This window comes from Medicago sativa, chromosome 8 (genome assembly GCF_051527215.1).
Source record: "Medicago sativa cultivar Bolivia chromosome 8, Bolivia_mono, whole genome shotgun sequence".
NCBI lineage: Eukaryota > Viridiplantae > Streptophyta > Magnoliopsida > Fabales > Fabaceae > Medicago > Medicago sativa.
In genome coordinates, this window is record NC_140756.1 from 75,698,176 (window position 1) to 75,717,170 (window position 18,995).

At 32.9% G+C, this 18,995-nt stretch overlaps 2 protein-coding genes and 1 long non-coding RNA gene across 3 annotated transcripts; 1 reads left to right on the forward strand and 2 right to left on the reverse strand.

Annotated features, from left to right (window-relative positions):
• Positions 1-3,689: 3,689 nt before the first annotated feature.
• Positions 3,690-5,764, reverse strand: LOC146901569 (F-box protein PP2-A12-like). The gene is made up of 3 exons (XM_085731963.1): positions 5,364-5,764; positions 5,167-5,285; positions 3,690-4,397 (listed from the first exon to the last, which is right to left on the reverse strand). Exons 1-3 carry the CDS (start codon positions 5,673-5,675, stop codon positions 3,968-3,970), a joined length of 861 nt encoding a protein of 286 aa, XP_085588089.1. The 5' UTR covers positions 5,676-5,764; the 3' UTR covers positions 3,690-3,967.
• Positions 5,765-13,943: 8,179 nt separating this feature from the next.
• Positions 13,944-17,447, forward strand: LOC146901570 (uncharacterized). The gene is made up of 2 exons (XR_015021492.1): positions 13,944-14,502; positions 14,590-17,447. It is a non-coding gene; the product is annotated as an uncharacterized LOC146901570 (long non-coding RNA).
• Positions 14,828-18,236, reverse strand: LOC146901571 (GRAS family transcription factor). Its single transcript, XM_085732720.1, has 2 exons — positions 18,046-18,236; positions 14,828-17,906 (listed from the first exon to the last, which is right to left on the reverse strand). The coding sequence occupies exon 2, from the start codon at positions 17,279-17,281 to the stop codon at positions 15,245-15,247; it is 2,037 nt and encodes a 678-aa protein (XP_085588846.1). The 5' UTR covers positions 17,282-17,906; positions 18,046-18,236; the 3' UTR covers positions 14,828-15,244.
• Between the last annotated feature and the right edge of the window lie 759 nt (positions 18,237-18,995).

An 18,995-nucleotide genomic window follows, 5' to 3' on the forward strand; every position in this document is an offset into this window, starting at 1 on the left:
CCCAAATGCTCTTAACTTCACAAGTCTAAATAATATGAAATTTGGAGTTAAGATGAGAAGAGTTATAGATGGAGATTTTTGTGACCAAAGTGCATCAATTATTGAAACCCAAGATGCACCCTCTTACACAGATTCCATAACTCATAACAAAATTTGAGTCCGAAGATAAAAGGGATTGGTAAAAATTAAATTAAAAAGGGAGGACTGTGAGAGGAAAAAGTCAGTCCCTAAAGGGGGAGAAGTGATTAGGTGGAAGGGTGTATGCTACTATGATGAACTTCAAATAAATTAATCAACATATGAGTGAGAGACTCTAAAATCAGACAGGGTTATTAGAAAAAAAGGGATAAATTTAAGGAACTACAAAAATTAGGGGTGTTTATGGGTTGGGTCAACCCAGAAAACCCGGTTAAACTCACCTAAAAAAACCCGAAAAAATGGGTTGGGTTGGGTAATTGGGTGGGTATGGTTTCTAAAAATGGAAAACCCATAAAAATAAATTGATTTCGGGTAAAACCAGACCCAAACCCAAAAAACTCACTTACCCAATAATGTTAATATTTTTTATCTTTATTTTCATAGGGTAGAAGAAAGTTATATTTCCAAAACATACACATTGTACCCTTTATATTGAAAATCAAAACATATTAGAGTTACAAATTAATTGTTGCACTTTTTTGTTATTTTGATACTAATACAATTTTATGTCATGCAACTTTAGTTTGTTGCAAGTATTTTATGATGGAGTTTATTATTTGATATTCTATGATGCATAAAATTATAGTAAAATAAGTTAAACATTTTTTTTAAGAAAATTAAAAAGTAGAGTACTATTTTAAAACAAAATTACGAGGACTTGTCATCTAGTCATTTAATATTAAAAAAATAGAAAAATAAGTTGGGTAACCCATTACCCAATCCAACCCAACCCAAAAATTAACGGGTTTGCTCAAACCCACCCAATAGTATAACGGATGGTTATTTTACCTCACCTAAACCGGAGTACCCTATTTGGTTTGGTTTACCCCTAACCAAAATCACACAAGTATGAATGTTGACCGGCAAAATTGCATTTAAAAATTTACTAAGCAATGTAAGGGTTCACATTTGAACTATCTTTTTTTAGTTTCACATAAGATACACCCGTCTTGATGTATCTGCAAAAGAAAAAAAAAATGGTTTTGAAGTCGATTTTATTTCATGTATGTGTTCGTAGGTAGTAGGGAAGGTGTTAATATTCAAACTAATTCAAATTAAAACTGCAAAATCAATACGATTAAATCCAAAACCCCAAAATATATTATTTTTATTTGATATTATTTTCTTCTTTTTTGAAAATTATTTGGTTCAAATAATATTTTTAATCATTTTTTTAAGACCAGACCGAACCGCATAAATAAATTTTAATATTTATTATTTTATTATTAGTATAAGATATTATATTAATTTATTATTTATTAGTTTTTTTGTTTGTCATCAATTTTAAAAAAAATACAAGATAAATATGTGAAATCCAAGAAATATTCATCCAACCCAAACATTATAGACAAAGGGGCGAGAGGAAAAAAAAGTGATTATTACAAGTTTCTAATTAAGCAAAGAAAAAAACATGATATAATACAAAGAGATAGTACAATTACCTCTCATTTTCTTAAGTATTGTCTTGTTGGTAACTTACCCTGAAATAACACAAACACATGAATGTTGTAGGACTAAAAAGGACCAAGGAGCGGGATGGAAGGTTCAAGTGGATCTGAACGGGACTGTGGTTTAATTCGAAAAATATATGTGCTGCAACTTTACAATTATTTGAACCGGTGTCTAGATTGAGGGTAAACTTTCATAAAAGTCTACTAGTAGGGATCAACATTCACTAGACTTAGATGGATGAGGCGACAACAATTTTAAACTATAAAGTTGGATCCTTACCTTGCAAATATTTAGGTCTTTCCATTAGAGGTAATTGTTGTAGAATAAGAATTGGGTGTGAAAATCGGTGGTTGGTGCAATAAGAAATAGGTTGTCAAAATGGAACAACGAACACTTATCGACCGGTGATCCAATTGTCCTCTTAAAATTAGTCATGTGTCTATAACGAATGACATGTCTCTATTTTATTTATTTCTCCCAAGGCCCCATTAGATATTGGGTGCGTTTGTTTCAGCTTTAAAAAAAATAGATTTTATGTCAAAAGAATCTAGAGATTTTTTTTTTTAGAGATTTTAAAAAAAATCTGAAGTTATTTGTGTTTGCCTACTATCCATAAAAATCCATTTTTTTTAAAAAAATGAGTTCTAACATGCACATGTGTTATCTCCTTGTTGTTGAAAAAAAATAGATTTTGAGAAAAGCTAATCCTAATAGCTTTTCATTTTAGGGTCAAAATAGATTTTTTTGATAAAATGATTTTTCTAAAAATCCTAAACAAACACTTAAAAATGAAAAAAGTGATTTTTTTATGAGAAAAAATCTGAAACAAACGGGCCCATTATATCAAAGCTTGAATCTCATTTTAAAAGATATTTGGAGTTAAATCTACGAAAATCAATTGGGTTAATTGGGATAAGGTATGCCGAGAAAAGGAGGGTGAGTTGGGTATTACAAAACTTAAAGCTTTTAATTTAGCATTATTAGACAAAATGGGGTAGATAATTCGAACTGGAAAAAGCAGCGTATGTGTTAAAGTCATGATGAGCAAATATGGTGAAACAAATATTAGAGTAAATAGAGAAGGAAGATATTGTTCGTCTCTGATAAATTATCTAGAGAAATAGGAAATGGAGATGAAACTCTTTTCTGGATAGATCCTTGATTTGTGGGAAAATCTTTGAAGAGTAAGTATCCTGGTCTTTTTCTGTTGGCTGAAGATATAGAAGTTTTCTTCGAATGCCTGATAGCAATAGAGGTATGGTTCGAGATCCTAAGGAGGTTGAACTTATTTATTGCTTTCCAAAATTCAGCTATGGTGAATTTTATCAAGTTTCGGGGTATGATCGGTAGTGGAAAGGTGTTATAAAAAAGGTTCAGCGTTATTTGGTTTGCTTGCATTTGGTAATTAAGAAAGGCCGTAAAGAGAAAACATTTAGGAACAAAGGGGGATGTGCATAAGCTTAGTTAGATGACATTGAATAGCAAAATGTTTGGGTTTAACTATCCTCTCAATCAATGGATTTTAAACCCAGTGAGTAGCAGGATGTTGTAGGGAGGTGCTATGTTGAGTGAATTTGAAGCAACTGTTGGTATCTGGTGCTTCATTGTTGAATCTTCCAGGTAGTTGTTCAGCTCAATCCTAGATTGATGGTTTGTTCAACATCTTATTTTGGTTCTGTTTATCTTTTGATTGGTATTTTCTGATATAAGATATTTATATGAGCAGAAGGGGTGTCTATGTAATGTACAGACTGTAGGGAAATGGAAATGGAAATGGAAATGTAATGGTGGGATCATTGCTCTATTGCAAATTGTACTTGATGTATATTTGGCATATCTTATGCCATTTTTTATTTAATCAAATTTTACTTGGCCTCTCAAAAACAATTATTTGTTAGGAAATGTTTTGTTTGTACACAAGTTTTTATTTTAATATTTCTGGCTTTCTAATCTTTCAGCCGTTAAACAGTTGGGTTTTATTGTTGAGAGATTCCAATTACTTAAAAAAGTAGTCCACTTTATTCGATTCCATATCAAAGTTTCTTTGTCGTCAAATAGAGAAATTATTAATTCCATCCGGCACAAGTATACAATATTCTTCACCATACAAGATTATGATAGAACATTCCATACTAATTAAACAAATTATCAAATAATTAAATATACATATCCCCCCCTTGGATTCTACAAAATTCTAAACCTAAAAGAACCTTATCTTTTTTTTTTTTTGAAAGAACCTAAAAGAACCCTATTGAAAACTCGATTCTCTGCTGTCCTAATCTTTGATACATACATAATACTATATTTTTACCTTAGGTTAAGAGTAGTTCAAAAATTCTTTAACCTTTCTAAACTCACTAGGATACACAAACACAGAATCTAAACAGAGACCACCTTTAGTGTGTGTGCAATCAATTTGAGTCATAGAGAATTTTACTTTTGTTGATACATTACCATCTTCAACCACAAAATCGCCGGCATGGTAATAGCGCCATTTACCTGGACCTTTCAAAAAACATTGCGATGAATCATATTGATCATCTGAAGTCCATAGTTGGAATCTAACAGGCTTTACATCCCAACCATGAACATGTTCTGTGTTGCAAACCCTTCTTCCAAATCTCTTGGCGGGTTTCCCTAAATGTATTCGGAAGAATAAGCTATATGTTCCAGCTGGAAATGGGAACTCAATTTCACCGTCCACTTCAAACCACCAGATTTGTTGGAGATACGCAACATTATTGAATCTGCAAATGATAAAGATAACATTGGCATTATTCCGAAACTTTATTTCCAAACTAATTCAACACTAATAGAAACTAGACTTGCTAATTTTGGAAATTAAAAAGACATAACTTGGCGTCATGATCCCCGGTACTAGCTGTCGCAACTGGGATCGCAATGGTTATTGTTTAACCAGAATAATAAAAGAAAATCAAGTGCAACCTTCATCAATATCTTTCTCTTCACAACAGCACAAGACAATACACAAAGCTAAGTATTTGACCTTTGGACCTAAACATGGGAAAAAATGGATCCACCTTTGGACCTCTTAGAATCAGTTTTGGTTAGTCAAAAGTGTTTGACAGCAAATATGTTATGTTTGGCTTCCAACCTCAGAAATGATTCTAGCCCCAAAATCAATTCTACCTATAAGCTATCATTTCTAGCTTACGAGTTAACAAAGAATCAATACTAAAATTAATTAAAAGAGGCACACACACAAAAGCAATTGTGATCCAAATTCTCCAAGCATAATTTTTTCCGTAAATGCATGCAAACATAAATCACTTCACACTCAACTCACTCTCAACCAAATCAATAAAATCAATTCAATCAAAATTAAATTTCTTCACCGCAAACCCGAAAATCGCCAACAGAATTTCCAAGACCAAAATACACTAGAACATGAAAAGTAACAATACATAATAGTTACTTTCTCAGTTATCCCCTTTGAACTTCATAATTCACACATTTAACAAAGAAATAAAAAATAATATGAAGAATACATCTTACCTTGATTCTTCAGTGGGAATATAGTTCCAATATCTTCGATCATCAATCCCAGTTATTGACAACCCTTTAGCCGATATAGACAAACACACTTTACCCATGCTTCTATCCAACCAAACTTTCTACAATAATAATAACACAAAAACTAATCAAAACAAAAACCATATACAAAAGCAACGATTTTTATGTTAATTTGTTACCTTGGTTCCTTCATCGAAAGTATTGAAGCTACAAAGTCTTGAATAAATCCCTCTTTTCCCCAAATGAGAAGGAAAAGAAGAACCATCAAAGATTTTTTGAATTATAACATCATAATTAGAGGGAAGTTTGGATTCCCAAACAAAATCAGCCAAAGAAGCACCATGAAAAGCACGGTTGAGAGAAGCTAATTTGCAAATCTGAGGAGGATCCAAGTATTCCATTATAACAGCTACACAGCTTTCTGGTAATTCTCCTAAACTTGGTTTTGGTGATGATGATGATTGGGATGAAACTGAGAACAAGATACCCATTAACCTTAACTCAGCTCAATTCAAACAACTTGGGATTGTTCTTGTTCTATTAGTGTTTCAAGTTTGTATATATGTGGAATGAAATGAATGAGAAACAGTTTAAAGTTTAAACACTACTTTTGTCTGTGTTTTACTTTTCTAAATTCTTGTTTGTTTGATTCCTCCGAAAGCGAACGTGACAGCGGGATATGACGTGAGACATATTATGTTTCCTTTGTTTTGTTGGACGGAAAGCTAAAACCATAATATATCATGATATTATGTGTAGTGCTCATCCTTTCAAAAAAAAAAATGTTTGTGCTCGTACAAAAACCTCAAAGAAAGTAACAAAAAAATTCATTTGAAATTAATTTTGACAAAAATAAGTTGAACATAACTGGGTTGGCCAAGTAATGTTAGAATGACACCTTGGAGTGTGTTTCTCAAGGTCTAGGTTCGTTTATTTTCGGTATAAAAAAAATTGGTTTCTGTAAAAAAAAGGTGCCTTGGGCGTCTGCCCATGCTCAAGACCACCTCTGCTAGTGTGGTGCATCAAATTTGAGTGTCTTTCTATTTATCCATTGGGTAAATCAGATTTCTAGTTCAACTACAATTTGAAGTTTATCTTCATGATGCCTAACAAAGTAGACGTGTCCATATTACGGCTCAAGGTTCTATTATGTAATATTGCTCCCTAGGGTTTATAGCGGATTTACATTATCACAGGCGTTAAAGCACGTTTAAACAAAGACATACAAGGCCAACTCCCGATTTCTCAGAAAATTATCCTAGTAACTAATATATCTAGATTCAGTTATAAAATCTAAAGCTAATAGTGATTTATAGCATAGATTTGATTCAATGTTGGTCAAAAATTAAAAATCATTAAGAATAAGATATATTAAATAAGCATAATTCAAATTATATCAATAAAAGGACAATCAGATCAAATTGGTTGCTTTGGTCACACCTCTAAGTATTTGAGCTGTAAGGCTTATGAATGAATAGCTATGAGTGAAACTAACTCTTAAATAAGCAATTTATGCATTGTGCATGCGCGGGCGGGCGCATGCATTTTTTTTTTCATGGGGACATAGCCCAAAAACAACAAAAGTTGTTTTTTCAGCATAAGCATGTGTTACAAGTGTTGGTTTTGCGTGCGAGGCACATGGACCCAAGGCAGATGTACCTTTGTCTCTTTTAGTGTGTGTGAGGCGTACATACCATATTTGATTTCTTTAGTTTTTTTTCATTCTTCATGCGTTTTTCATTTTGATATGAGTTTGGGACATGAATTCTTCAAGTTGTTTGGACTTCAATAGCTTCATTGCACTAGATCTCCTTGCTTCCATAACTTCCATAAGATGTCTTGGTTGGCTTAATTTCATTATCTATAACAAAAAAGGACTCAAAACACCTATAGAGTTGTTTTGTTAGAGAAGAAAGAGAAATACAACAACTCAAAACAAAACATTGCAAATCCTTTTTCAAACCATGAGTGACTCACTCTAAAACCTCTAGAAAGTCCTCGAATGAGTAGTAAAAGACTCGATAAAACTTAAATTGTTGTTTGTGCTTAAGCAACAAAATAATCATGCATTCGCATTGCAATTAATAAAGTAACATACCTTTTGGACATTCATTTTGTCCATATTATCAACCACACTCAATTCTCTATTCACTTTCTCACCGATTTTCGTAGAAGTAGTGATGGTTAATTCGCTCAATGAACGTGTTCATGTCATTTTACCATAAATTTGAACATATTTGAAACCAACTATTTCTCTCTTTTCAATATGGTCATGAAAGGCCATACAACATACTATTCCCCTGTAGTTCAGCTGCTCGATGAAATTATGACACAACTCCATTGTAATATGCTTCTTACTATTACGGTTGTTGGTTAGGCTTTCCTTCATTTACATTCTCTTGTTGTTGTTGTGATGCTAGGTGCTAGGAGGTTCAAATTCCTGGCCAATAAATCAATAAAGCTGAACCTTCTTTATAAAAAAATAAACATTAAATTGGAGCTCACAAAAAATTAATAATATTGAAACCTTAAAAAATTATAATGTTTTGGGTTGACTTTTTCTCATTTTAATTATACCCTTAAGTAAATTTTTATCATAAAAATGTTATTTTGTTGGTGTCATTAAAAAATATAATGATTTATATTAGATTTGTTTTATTTTTTTAAAGATATTCTATTTGTTATATTGTTGATATCGTTAAAAAAGATAATTTTAGTTTTTTTTTGTGGTGGCCGAGGTTTGAACCCCGGACCTTGCATATATTATGCATTGTCCCTATCAACTGAGTTAAGCTCACGAGGACATTTTAGTTTATCACAATATGAAAATACAAAATGATTTTAATCAAAACTAAATTAATTTTTATAAAAATTTCATAAAAATTACCGTTCATATTTTATATACTTCAGTGCAATAAAAAAAAAACGCTAGTTGGTATAAATAATATTTCTTCTCCCTTTTCAAATTATTGTCCTCCTCTCCTTCAAAAAAAATTATTGTCCTCCTCGTCGCGCATTTGTTCCGCACCAACCTCCAACTCCACAATTTCATTACAACTCAAAAGGCTGATAGCTACGACTTGCCAATTTTATATAACTAAAAACTCTAGAACATTTCCTCAAAAAAAAAAAAAAAACTCTAGAACATTAAAAAGAAATTCTCTAGATTACCGTGGCCATTTCTCTGCATTCAATCTAAACAACTATAGCCTAAAAATAATTGATTTTTCAATAAATTATAGACTATACGTATACAAGAATTTATTCAAAAAAGAATAATATGAAAGACTATAGATATACAACATACTGTACTTCTGGTTTGCTGAAGCCCGAGTAACATTATTTAAGCAAACGAACAACAAGAATTCCAAATTAAATATGTCTCGTATAAATAAAGAACAAAGAATAATAATAAAAGAATTCTTTACTCAAAAAAAATAAAAATAAAAGAATACCTTGCTAAAAAAAAAAAGAAATTCCAATGCGTCATCCAACGACTACGTTATAAGAAACGATCCTCTTTTCTTCAAAAAACAAAGAAACTATCCTCTTGTCGTCAAAAAAGCAAAAAACAAAAAAGAATCGTTTCTCCCTTTTTGGCAATGCTAAGTTCAAATTGCAAAATATTTAGCACTTCATGTAACACATCCTCTACTTGTCTCAACCATAGTACAAATTTAAAAGGTGATACTTTTTGACTTCTTGTTCTCTTGAGTAAATCCGGCAGAAAAACATCTAGCTAGAGGTTTGGAAATGAAGCAAATGATGATCAACATCATCAAAAATGAAGAATGAACATGGTTTATAACCAGCCATTATAAATGAAGGATTGGAAATTGCAAAATGAAGAATGAACATGGTTTATAACCAACCATTTCAATATCATTTTGTTATTTTAAAATCTCTAACATTTGGTAAATAATGTCTATATTAAATATTATTCTCAACATGCACGCACGCGCTCACATGCTCACACACACGTATATTAAAAAGGTCATTCTTCATTACTCTTACTTAGCTAACAAATTGTTTTTCTCCACTAGATCCAATTGTCAGAATTCATTCATCATCTGCAATCTTCATTTCCCTTTCGTTAATTCCATATATTAATCGCAAATTAATGACAATTTTTTATGTAGAACTCATGAAATTGTAAGCAAATTGAGACAGGATCATAAGTCAAGGAATGGGGTTCATAAATCAATTGACCGGCTTGTGAATCGTTAAAGCAAATACATGTTTGGATTCATGCTATATCAATATATAAAATCAATTTTTATGATTATAGTAAATTAGAAAACCCTTTGAATTAAACTGTGTGGTAGCCAATTATCGATGTGCATAGAAATTAATTGGTGTTGTCTTTGTTGGAATATGAATAAGGAGTGGCAGCATTTGAGATAATTGATAAGAAAAAGAAGCTTTCATTGCTGTTCTTTCAAGCTTTGGTGGTTAGCGCAAAGGAAAAGGTGCGAGTGTGCAGATTAGGGGGATCAAGTGGAGAACGGTTCACGTGAGTTAATTTCACAATAGTTAGGACCCTTGGATTAAACATAATAAATGGTTAAGATTTGGTGTTAACGGATTCGTTGACACCAGAAGTGTCAACGGATCCTGACTCTATATAATATATTATTATTTTACCAAATTGTATCTATTAATGACATGAAAAATAAATTAAAGAACCAAAAAGAGAGTTATAAATATTTAGGGATGTAATAGAGAAAACAATATTAATGCTTCATTGATATTATAAAACAACATATAAATTGATCGGTATTTATTTCAAGTGTTAAAAAATATCAAAGGGCTACAAAGAAGGCAGCAAACCTTAATGATGGCAGAAAGAAAAAAGAACCACAAAGACAACAACTAGAGTTTATAACGATGGAAAGTCCACAAAACCATGAGTTTGTGATATCATGTAGAATATGTTGTCGTCTTGCAAAATTTAGGGCTCAGTCGAGTGAATGTGTGATCAGCGGAGGTCGTGACAACTTGATTGATTTATGAATTTCTTAGCTAATATGATATGTAGGCTAATTTTACATTTGAGACAACGATTCTATTATTAGATCAAGCGATACGCCCCAAGAAAGCGACTTTCTTTCTCAATTGTGGGTTCCTAGACTACTCCAAAGAGCATCCAGTGTTGAAGGAAGGACTGCTACTTAGGAAGACATAAAAATAAAGTAAAGAAAAAACGACCAATGAAATACTAAAAGATAACTAAAGATCTTATTGATTTGACGTGTGTTTTGAATAATCTTTACAATCGAGTATTTATAGACGTAGAATAACTAAGCAACTTATACTAACGTTGCTTGCTACATTTTTGGTCCACACACTAAATCAATCTTTACAATGGTCTCATGTATTTTAATTTTTAATGGATGTTTTAAGTTAATTAGATTATTTTAGTTTTAATATTACCAAAACAATCTTAACGCATATCATTATCAATAAAAGTAGCAATATAACTTAGCATCAACTCTAGAACTTGAGGATTAGTCATGTACGTTGTCGCCTTTATTAAATCATGAACAACAACATTGACTTGTCTCCTTAAAATCTCAGCAATTGAGTTTGGACATAAATTTTGGAAACCTTAACAATAAAACGAAAAGAAGACATACATACATTAAGCTCCAAGTGTTTATGGTCAAACATATCTACTATAAGTCCTGGGAAAGATTATTGAAACTATCTATTACAACTTTAGCATCAAGCTCAAAGATAATGTCATCCAAACTCATTTCTGCAATTTATCTTATTGCTTGTAGCAAACCGTAAGCCTCACTTTCTTTCACGAATAGGATTGGCCATTGGAGAATAACACAAAGTTTTAGCTCTTATGAACATACCAATGTCAACATGGATGCACACGCCAATCCCCACTTTACCACCTATAAAAAATGCATCAACATCGCATTTTAATTTACAATATGGTGGTTTTCTCCACTTTATTAAATCTGATTGGTTTTGATATGCATACCTTTGCACATCATTAAATCTAGCTCATGGCCCCACATATATATATATATATATTAGGGATCCATTGACTCCAAAACTCCAAAAGTAAGTCTTTAGAGTTACTCTAAATCATATCCCTTGATCTTAATATGAATGAATGGTCTTAATTAATTATTAATATTATTATAGTGATGATGTTTTACTCATTCTTTCTCTCCAAACTCACAGCCACCTGCATCATGATCCTACAACTTTTTTTTTTAAACGAATCGCTCCTTTCTCCTCCCAATTGTAACGAATGAATCATGCCATCAATTGCAATCATTTTTTTTTCAATCAAAACTTATTACAAGTTAATGAATGGCCTTAATATTAACAAATGAATCACAACCACCTGCATCAATGATAACGAATCACTATTGATATATTTTCTTTATGATTCCCCCACTCTTTCAGATATGTGTATGATGTTTGCTCATACCAAAATGTAGGTTATTTTTCAAAATAGGTATGCGTTACCCATTGATCAAAAAAGGTATATCAAGAATTACCTAATTACATCTGTGAAATTATAATAACCTAATCCCTTCATAAAATAAAAAAAATAAAGAAAACAAAAACCTAATCCCTTGAGATAGAGAGTTATGAAGATCAGGGCTATGAAGATATGAGCCGTCTTCATTCGGTATTTTCCAGTTGAATAATTAGGGTGAGGGTGTAGAAAAATCCCACCATAAGAATTATTAATAATTAATCATGACCATTAATTAATATTAAAATTGAGGGCCAAGATTTAGAGTAACTCTAGAGACTTACTCTTGGAGTCAATGAATCCCTTCTCATTGATATATATATATATATATATATATATATATATATATATATATATATATATATATATATATATATTACAACTCTTTCAAAGGCAACATATCGATCGAGGCCGAGTCGAAATTTAAGTAGGTTGGACCATAGACCTCTGAGACTATATGGTAACCATACCTTTTGAGTTTGATCATAATGGATCATGTCTTTCTCTATTAAATCCAACAAAGAAATATTAACTATTTATTTATTTGAATTAGCTTATATATTAATACCACCAAAATTATACAAGACATACAAAATGGGAACAAAAGGAGACTAATACAAAAGGAGTATTAACTATTAAGAGCACCTTCGGCATCTTCTTCATTTCAGTTTCAATATTGATGTTTTATATTTTAAAATTTAAATAAACAAATATAATATAGAGTTGACATTATTGTTGACATTGGTATTAAGATAATATAATACCAAAAAAATCAACTAAAATCGATATTTGCTTTATAGAGTTGTACATTTATTTTTGGATCAAATATAGAGTTGTACATTTACATCCATTTCATCTTAAAATTTGTTATACATCATCCATTTAAAAAGTTAGGGCCTGTTTGGTTTGGCTTCTGAGAAGCAATTCTAGCCCAAAATCAATTCTCTACAGTGCCAAAAGCAATTCTAGCCAAAAACAACGTGTTTGGTTCAGCTTTTCAGAATTGCTTTTGTCCTCCAAAAGCAATTCTCCATGAAGCTACAAATCCTAGCTTCTAGCTTTTCTAGAATCAATTCTCCTTGAACAACGTGTATAGGTTTGTATATTTTATTATTACAACACGTTATTTTACTTTATTGCCCTTTATCAATTCTCATTCTTTATCAATTCTCCTTTAGCTATGTCTATTTTAGTAATTATACATTCAAAAGCAATTCTACATAATTGCATCCAAACATAAATCATTTTGTTTAATCAATTCTACATAATTGTATCCAAACATAAATCAATTCTCTCAGAATCAATTCTGTCAGAATCAATTCTATCAGAATCAATTCTCTCAGAATCAATTATATTCAAAGCTGAACCAAACGGGCACTTAGAGTAGTGATATTTTGACAACCATTTTGGTACAACTTTGAGACAATTTTGTTGTTCTCTCTTCTCATTGGTCAAAAATAATAGAGAGAGAAAAATGAAGAGAGAGAATAAAAACATAATGTGAGTATGAGAGAGAAAGTTGTACAAAAGTTGTATCAAAATGATTGTACTAATATCATTTCTCAAAAAATTATACTCTAGTCCATCAACTTAACTGTTGTTATAGGGCATTTGAGTTTGAACCATGACTTCATATTTGTACTCTATAATTTTTTAAAGTCCGATGATCATCGTAATATCAAACATCCACTTCACTTCAAATCATGTATCTTTTCAGCTATCACTTATTTGGATTTAACAAAAAAATCTGAAAACGGTGTCCAATGATAACATCGCCGTCAACTTGCACCCTGATATTTTCTCTCATCGTGGAATGAGTGGTGACAACAAAAGGAAGATGTTTTCTCAAAACAAAAACAAAAGAAAGGTGCGAAATTAAACAAACCCACCCAAGTGTAACATTTCCTGCCTGTAATAATTATCATTGATTATTTGATGCAGACACCAACGGCTAATGATGGAGTACAAGTGTAGTAGTACCGCCAAGGAGGTCACTTTCAGCAGCATGATAATGATCATAAGAAAATAGTTACCACTTACTGTATTAATACAAAAATAAACTTTTTGCATAATTTTGATATATTTATAAAAATTAATATCTGGATGATTTTGTATAGGACAAAACTAATAGCTGTCTATCCAAAAAAAAAAAAAGAAGTCTTAATTAGCTGCGGTATCATAGGAATTGTTGAGAGTGTTTTCATTGAAGATAACATGAAGTTTAGACTTTGTTTACTTTTAAAAAAACATTTTTCAGTTTTTATTTTCTAAAATATGTTCATTTTGAAATTGTTAATAAGGGGATTGAAGACTTGCGTAATAAACAATTGGAGAATTGCTCTTCATCCTTTTAGTTTTGCTCGTTCCCCTTAAAAATGTCCAACATGAGTTAACTCACGTTCGATATTTTTCAACGTGAGTTAACTCACGTAGGCACAAAAGCAAAGGGGAATGAACAAAACCAAAAGGGAGAAGAGCGATTCTCGAACAATTGTGATAGAACGAAGATAAAAGCGAAGCTAGAAAGTCTCTCAAAAAAAAAAAGCGAAGCTAGAAAGGAAAGCATTACTGAATAAAAAGTTGCATGATTGATTACTTTGGTATGAGCATCAACTAGTTGTAGTGTTGTACAATATGTAGAAGGTTTATGCTGCACCTTCTCCTAAATTTGATGACAAATTGAAGGAACAAATCTGCAAATAGGCTAATGAAGCAAATGTCCATGATAGGACTGCCTTTGAGATATGAAATGAAGCTTGTGGGCAGCAAAGATATGAGATGTGAAATACGGTTTTAGCTTCTTCAAAGTCAAGGTACATTTTAGGATTCATATTGTTATTTGTATTACAAGAAACAAAATTCTGCTTGTAACAACTAACAAAGATATGTATTAGTGACAGTTACTTCACTTCTGCTGCAACAAAATTCTGCTTCCACCTGGTTGTTAAATTCCGAATTAGTTTCATACCTGAACCTGTGTCCGCTGCTTATCTCGATTTGATATTAGTTTTGATGTGAAATGTTCTATAGAAGCACTGAATATTTTCACTTGCAAGATGAGAAATAGTTATGTTAGAGTAGACATGAATAATGAATTCCAAAGAATTTCATTTCACATTCAACTATAGTACAAGGGAATGAATAATGAACTGTTATGAATTTCATTTCACCTTCAACTTACAAGGATTTGAGAATGAATAATGAATTGTAATGACTTTGATTTCACCTTCAAATAGTACAAGGACTTGATAATGAATACATAAAAAAAAAAATGAAATAATGAAGCAGAAATTGACTTCAAATGTATATCTAGAAATCTTGACTTGACTATAACTTAAGAACAGAAAATATTGCTGTATTAATACAAATAAATTGCACTAACTACTCTTTGAACTAGTAAATCTTATCTGCAATAAAGAATGAAAGAATAATAATGACAATTTTTCTACCAACAAAGAATACCCTTGCTGACTCCTACCCTTTTGCTGTCTTTGTATATATATCTGACTCTGAAACAATGTATGAAGTAAAGAAAATCTGTGGCAATGAATGAATTCAAGCTGGCTGAGAAAAAGAGGATGAGCTTCCAGCAACGTCAACCGGTGTCCAAGAAGATACTGTGTAGAGAGGTTGATCAAGCCAACCCAAAGTAAGTGCTGTTGCTCCTTCCTGCTCCTGCTTGTGAACACTGTAATTATCACAAGAATACATCTTCAACAGAAACTGGCTCTGAATCAGTTCCCTATCAGTGACTCCCATGCATCTGAACCCTCCATGCTCCACTATCATCTTTCTCCAATTCCCAAAACTCTGGTGCCTCTCCAACCTGTCCCTTCCTTCGCAAGCAACAATGTTCCTTATCTCCCTAGCTAACATCTCCTCTATCTTGATCCTCATCGGACTCTCCAGTGGAAGGCCACTGTGATCAATTGAATCAAACAGCGCTGAGTAATATTTCAATGAATTGCAGACTCTTGAGTCCAACCTCGCCTCATTGTGTTCCGCTTCTTGCTCTGCCATAACAACAATTGTAGGATTGGTGCTACGAATGAGGCCCAAAAAGTCTCTCAATGCTCCTCCACTACCATCATGAAGTGTCTTGTGAAGCTGCAAAACACAGTTCACAGCCACAGTTTCATGTTCCTTCACATGAAGCATCCAAAGCCTTACATCTTCAAGTCTGTCGACTACTGGATGAAAATCAAAGGGAAGGTTCAATGCCTCGGCAAAACCAGCAAGTCTGTCTCCGGTTTCATTCAGCTCTTGCTTCGATTCCCCCACACCCGTGATTCGAACATGGCTTGGAGGATTGGCCCTTGAAGCTAAACTTTGGAACAAGCTAGGCCATTGTAGTCCTTGCTTTATGTCGAAGTCGATAATGTGAACCCTTTCTTTCCCTTCAAAAGCCCTCAACAGCATCTCATTCGATGTGAAATGAAGAAACTTGGGAATTGGTGTAACCTGGTTTAGAAGCCTCAATGCAGTGACAGTTTCATCATCATCCACCACCCTGTCAAAATCACGAGAAGTAGCGCTGATTTGAAAAACATGAGGCCAAAGCCTAGTGACTCTGATGGCTAAGGCTTCGGTAAAATAAGCACAAATTCGGCTTATGGAAGTTCCCCTTGGAGATGCAAGATCCCCCAATTTTGCAATGAAATGGTTGATTGCAGCCACATTCCTTGACCCAATAGCATCAACACAACCAGTCAGCAAGCTCAAAAGCTCAAAACCGCGATGCTCCTCTTCTTCGTCCTCTTCTCCTGTCTCCACTTCAGTTCCTTCATGCTGATAAGGATTCCCTGAACCATTACCCTCTTCATGTTCTGATGCATTCTCATTCAACCTTAGGCTCAAACTCTGACTCTCTGATGAACCATTGGAGACTGAACCTTCATTGACATGATGATGTTGATGTTGGTGGCTACCCTCACCAAAATTGGTGATCTTTGTTACAGCAGATTCAAGCCAAGGATTGTTAGACAAAGGCAAAGGTGCAGAAATCACTTCAGCAGGAGCAAAACAAACCCTTTCCTCATCTCCAGAACAATTCAAAGAGAAAGGAATGGAAGGGCTATTACTATTAAACCCTCCAAAACTGTGGACAGACCAAAAGTTTCCAGCTCCAAATTGTGCCAAACTGAAACTTTCCCTTTCAAATTCATCAAAATTCTCATCACCACCATTACCCTTTTTCCTCTTAGCTCTATTTGCAAAAGACTCATCCAAAGATCCATGTTCTGCAAGCCTCTTCAAACTCCTCCCACCCTTCTCCCAAAACTCCTCATCCTTGATCTCTCCCAATGTCTGAGCAGTTGTTGCTAAAGGTGGTAACCGAATGTTCTGCTGCAGAGAACAAGTACTGCTGCTGCTGTTCTTGACTTCAGGCTTCTCAACTGAAATCCCCACCGGCCTCAACGGCTGCTGCGAACGCGAAGAACCGTCTTTACGAGGGAAGCTACAAGGTAAGTCCAATCTCTGTGTGCTCATTGATGGTAACTGAAAATGACAAGCTTGAAACTGTGCTGATGCTTCACTCCTTAATCTGTGAGTTGGTGACAACAATGTCGAGCTAGAACAACCAGCCAACATCGTCTATGGTTTTTGTCACCTTTGTTTCCTCACTCACCCCAATGCTTCTGCTTCTGTTTTTTCTCTTCCCCTTTCTCTCAATTTAGTGATCAAATGTGGAAGAAATTTTGTTTTGTTTTCGGTTTTTTCCCCTAAAACTCAATTTGCATGTGTATGTTACAAAAGAGAAGAGAAATGCAGTGTCACAATCTAAGTGTGTGTGTGAAAAAATCCTTTCAAATTCTGATTATAAAAAAAGGAATCCGATGAATGTATAAAATCCAAAGAAAATCCAATCAAACTTTAATTTTCTTTCTTTACAAATTCAAACAAAGTGTTCCTATATGAATTGAATCTGTGACTGTGATTGTGAGTGCTAGTTCTATAATTATAATGAATTTGTAGTAGTAATAATAACAAAAGAATATATAGTTATTATATATATGCAGAAAAGAATGAAAGAATATTTAGAAAGTTTAACAAATCAAAACAACATTACCTAGCACAAACAAAAAAAGATCATCGGATTCCAGAAAACTCAAACAAAGTTCATTTGAAAATGGTGTGTGGTTTTGGCAAATTTAAGGAGAAAAAAGGAAGAGAAATAGAAACATACACCTTGGAATTTGTGGCTGATGAACAAGTCCTGAGAAATATTGAAACCCGCATTAGCAACTTTGAACAACTTCATCATTTTGCATTTGCAATTGCAACCAACCCTTGAAGAAGCTACCATGCAATACAACCTTTTACCAAAAAAAAACACACTAATATCTTAATCTTACGTTGTTGTTGTTGTTGTTGAAGATGTTGTTGTTGATGTTGTTCATGTCTCCATCATGATGATAGTAGAAAACTATTTGTTGATCTTTTTTTTATGGCCCTACGAGTGGGTTGAATTACCAACATGAGAATTAAGATGACGGCATGGTTTTGTAAAAGGAAGATTGGTTGTGGGGTCTTTGATGAAGATCTAACGGTGAAGAGGTGAGTGAGGGAAGAAATATATGACCGTTGATGAATGTCGGTCAAATATTACCGTTAGAGTATGAGGAGTTGGTGTACGGATAAATATATCATGAAAATGAAACTGATGCTGGTCACGTGCCACGTCTATTTTATTGTCCCCTAATATCCGTTTACACATGACCGTTACTTTTGCTATACAGACTAGACTATAATAGAGTTGGTTTATTTTTTTCTTGGGTACAATTTCCAGGGTAGTGTGTTTTTTGTCATCATCATTCATGCTTGCATTTGCATGAGATGTAGTCCCGTTCGTCTCGGTCTGGTGGGTCAGCATATGCATGGATGGATTTGATCGATTTGGTTAGCTTACTATATTAGTGTCGAGCTAGAATCAATTTAGTTGGTCTAAAAGATTTTTTAAATGATCTCTAAAAACGATCTTATCAATTTAAAAAAAAAAAAAAAAAAAAATTGACATGATCAGAGTCTACTCAGACCAAGTTATAAACCTCTATTAGTCATCTCTATATAATACAAAAGGATACATCTATGAGCCATAGTACACTTGGCATCATATTTTTCATCTAGCATTTAATGTTATTCATCTAGCATTTTTCATCTCTCTCATCAAAGAATATTCCTTATTCCTTCTTATTTTTATGTGATTAAAACGTAAATGTTGACTAAAAAATGGATGATTTAATGGCGTGTAAATGCTATTAACTTTTTTTTTGAAAGATGTAAATGCTATTAACTTTCATTACAT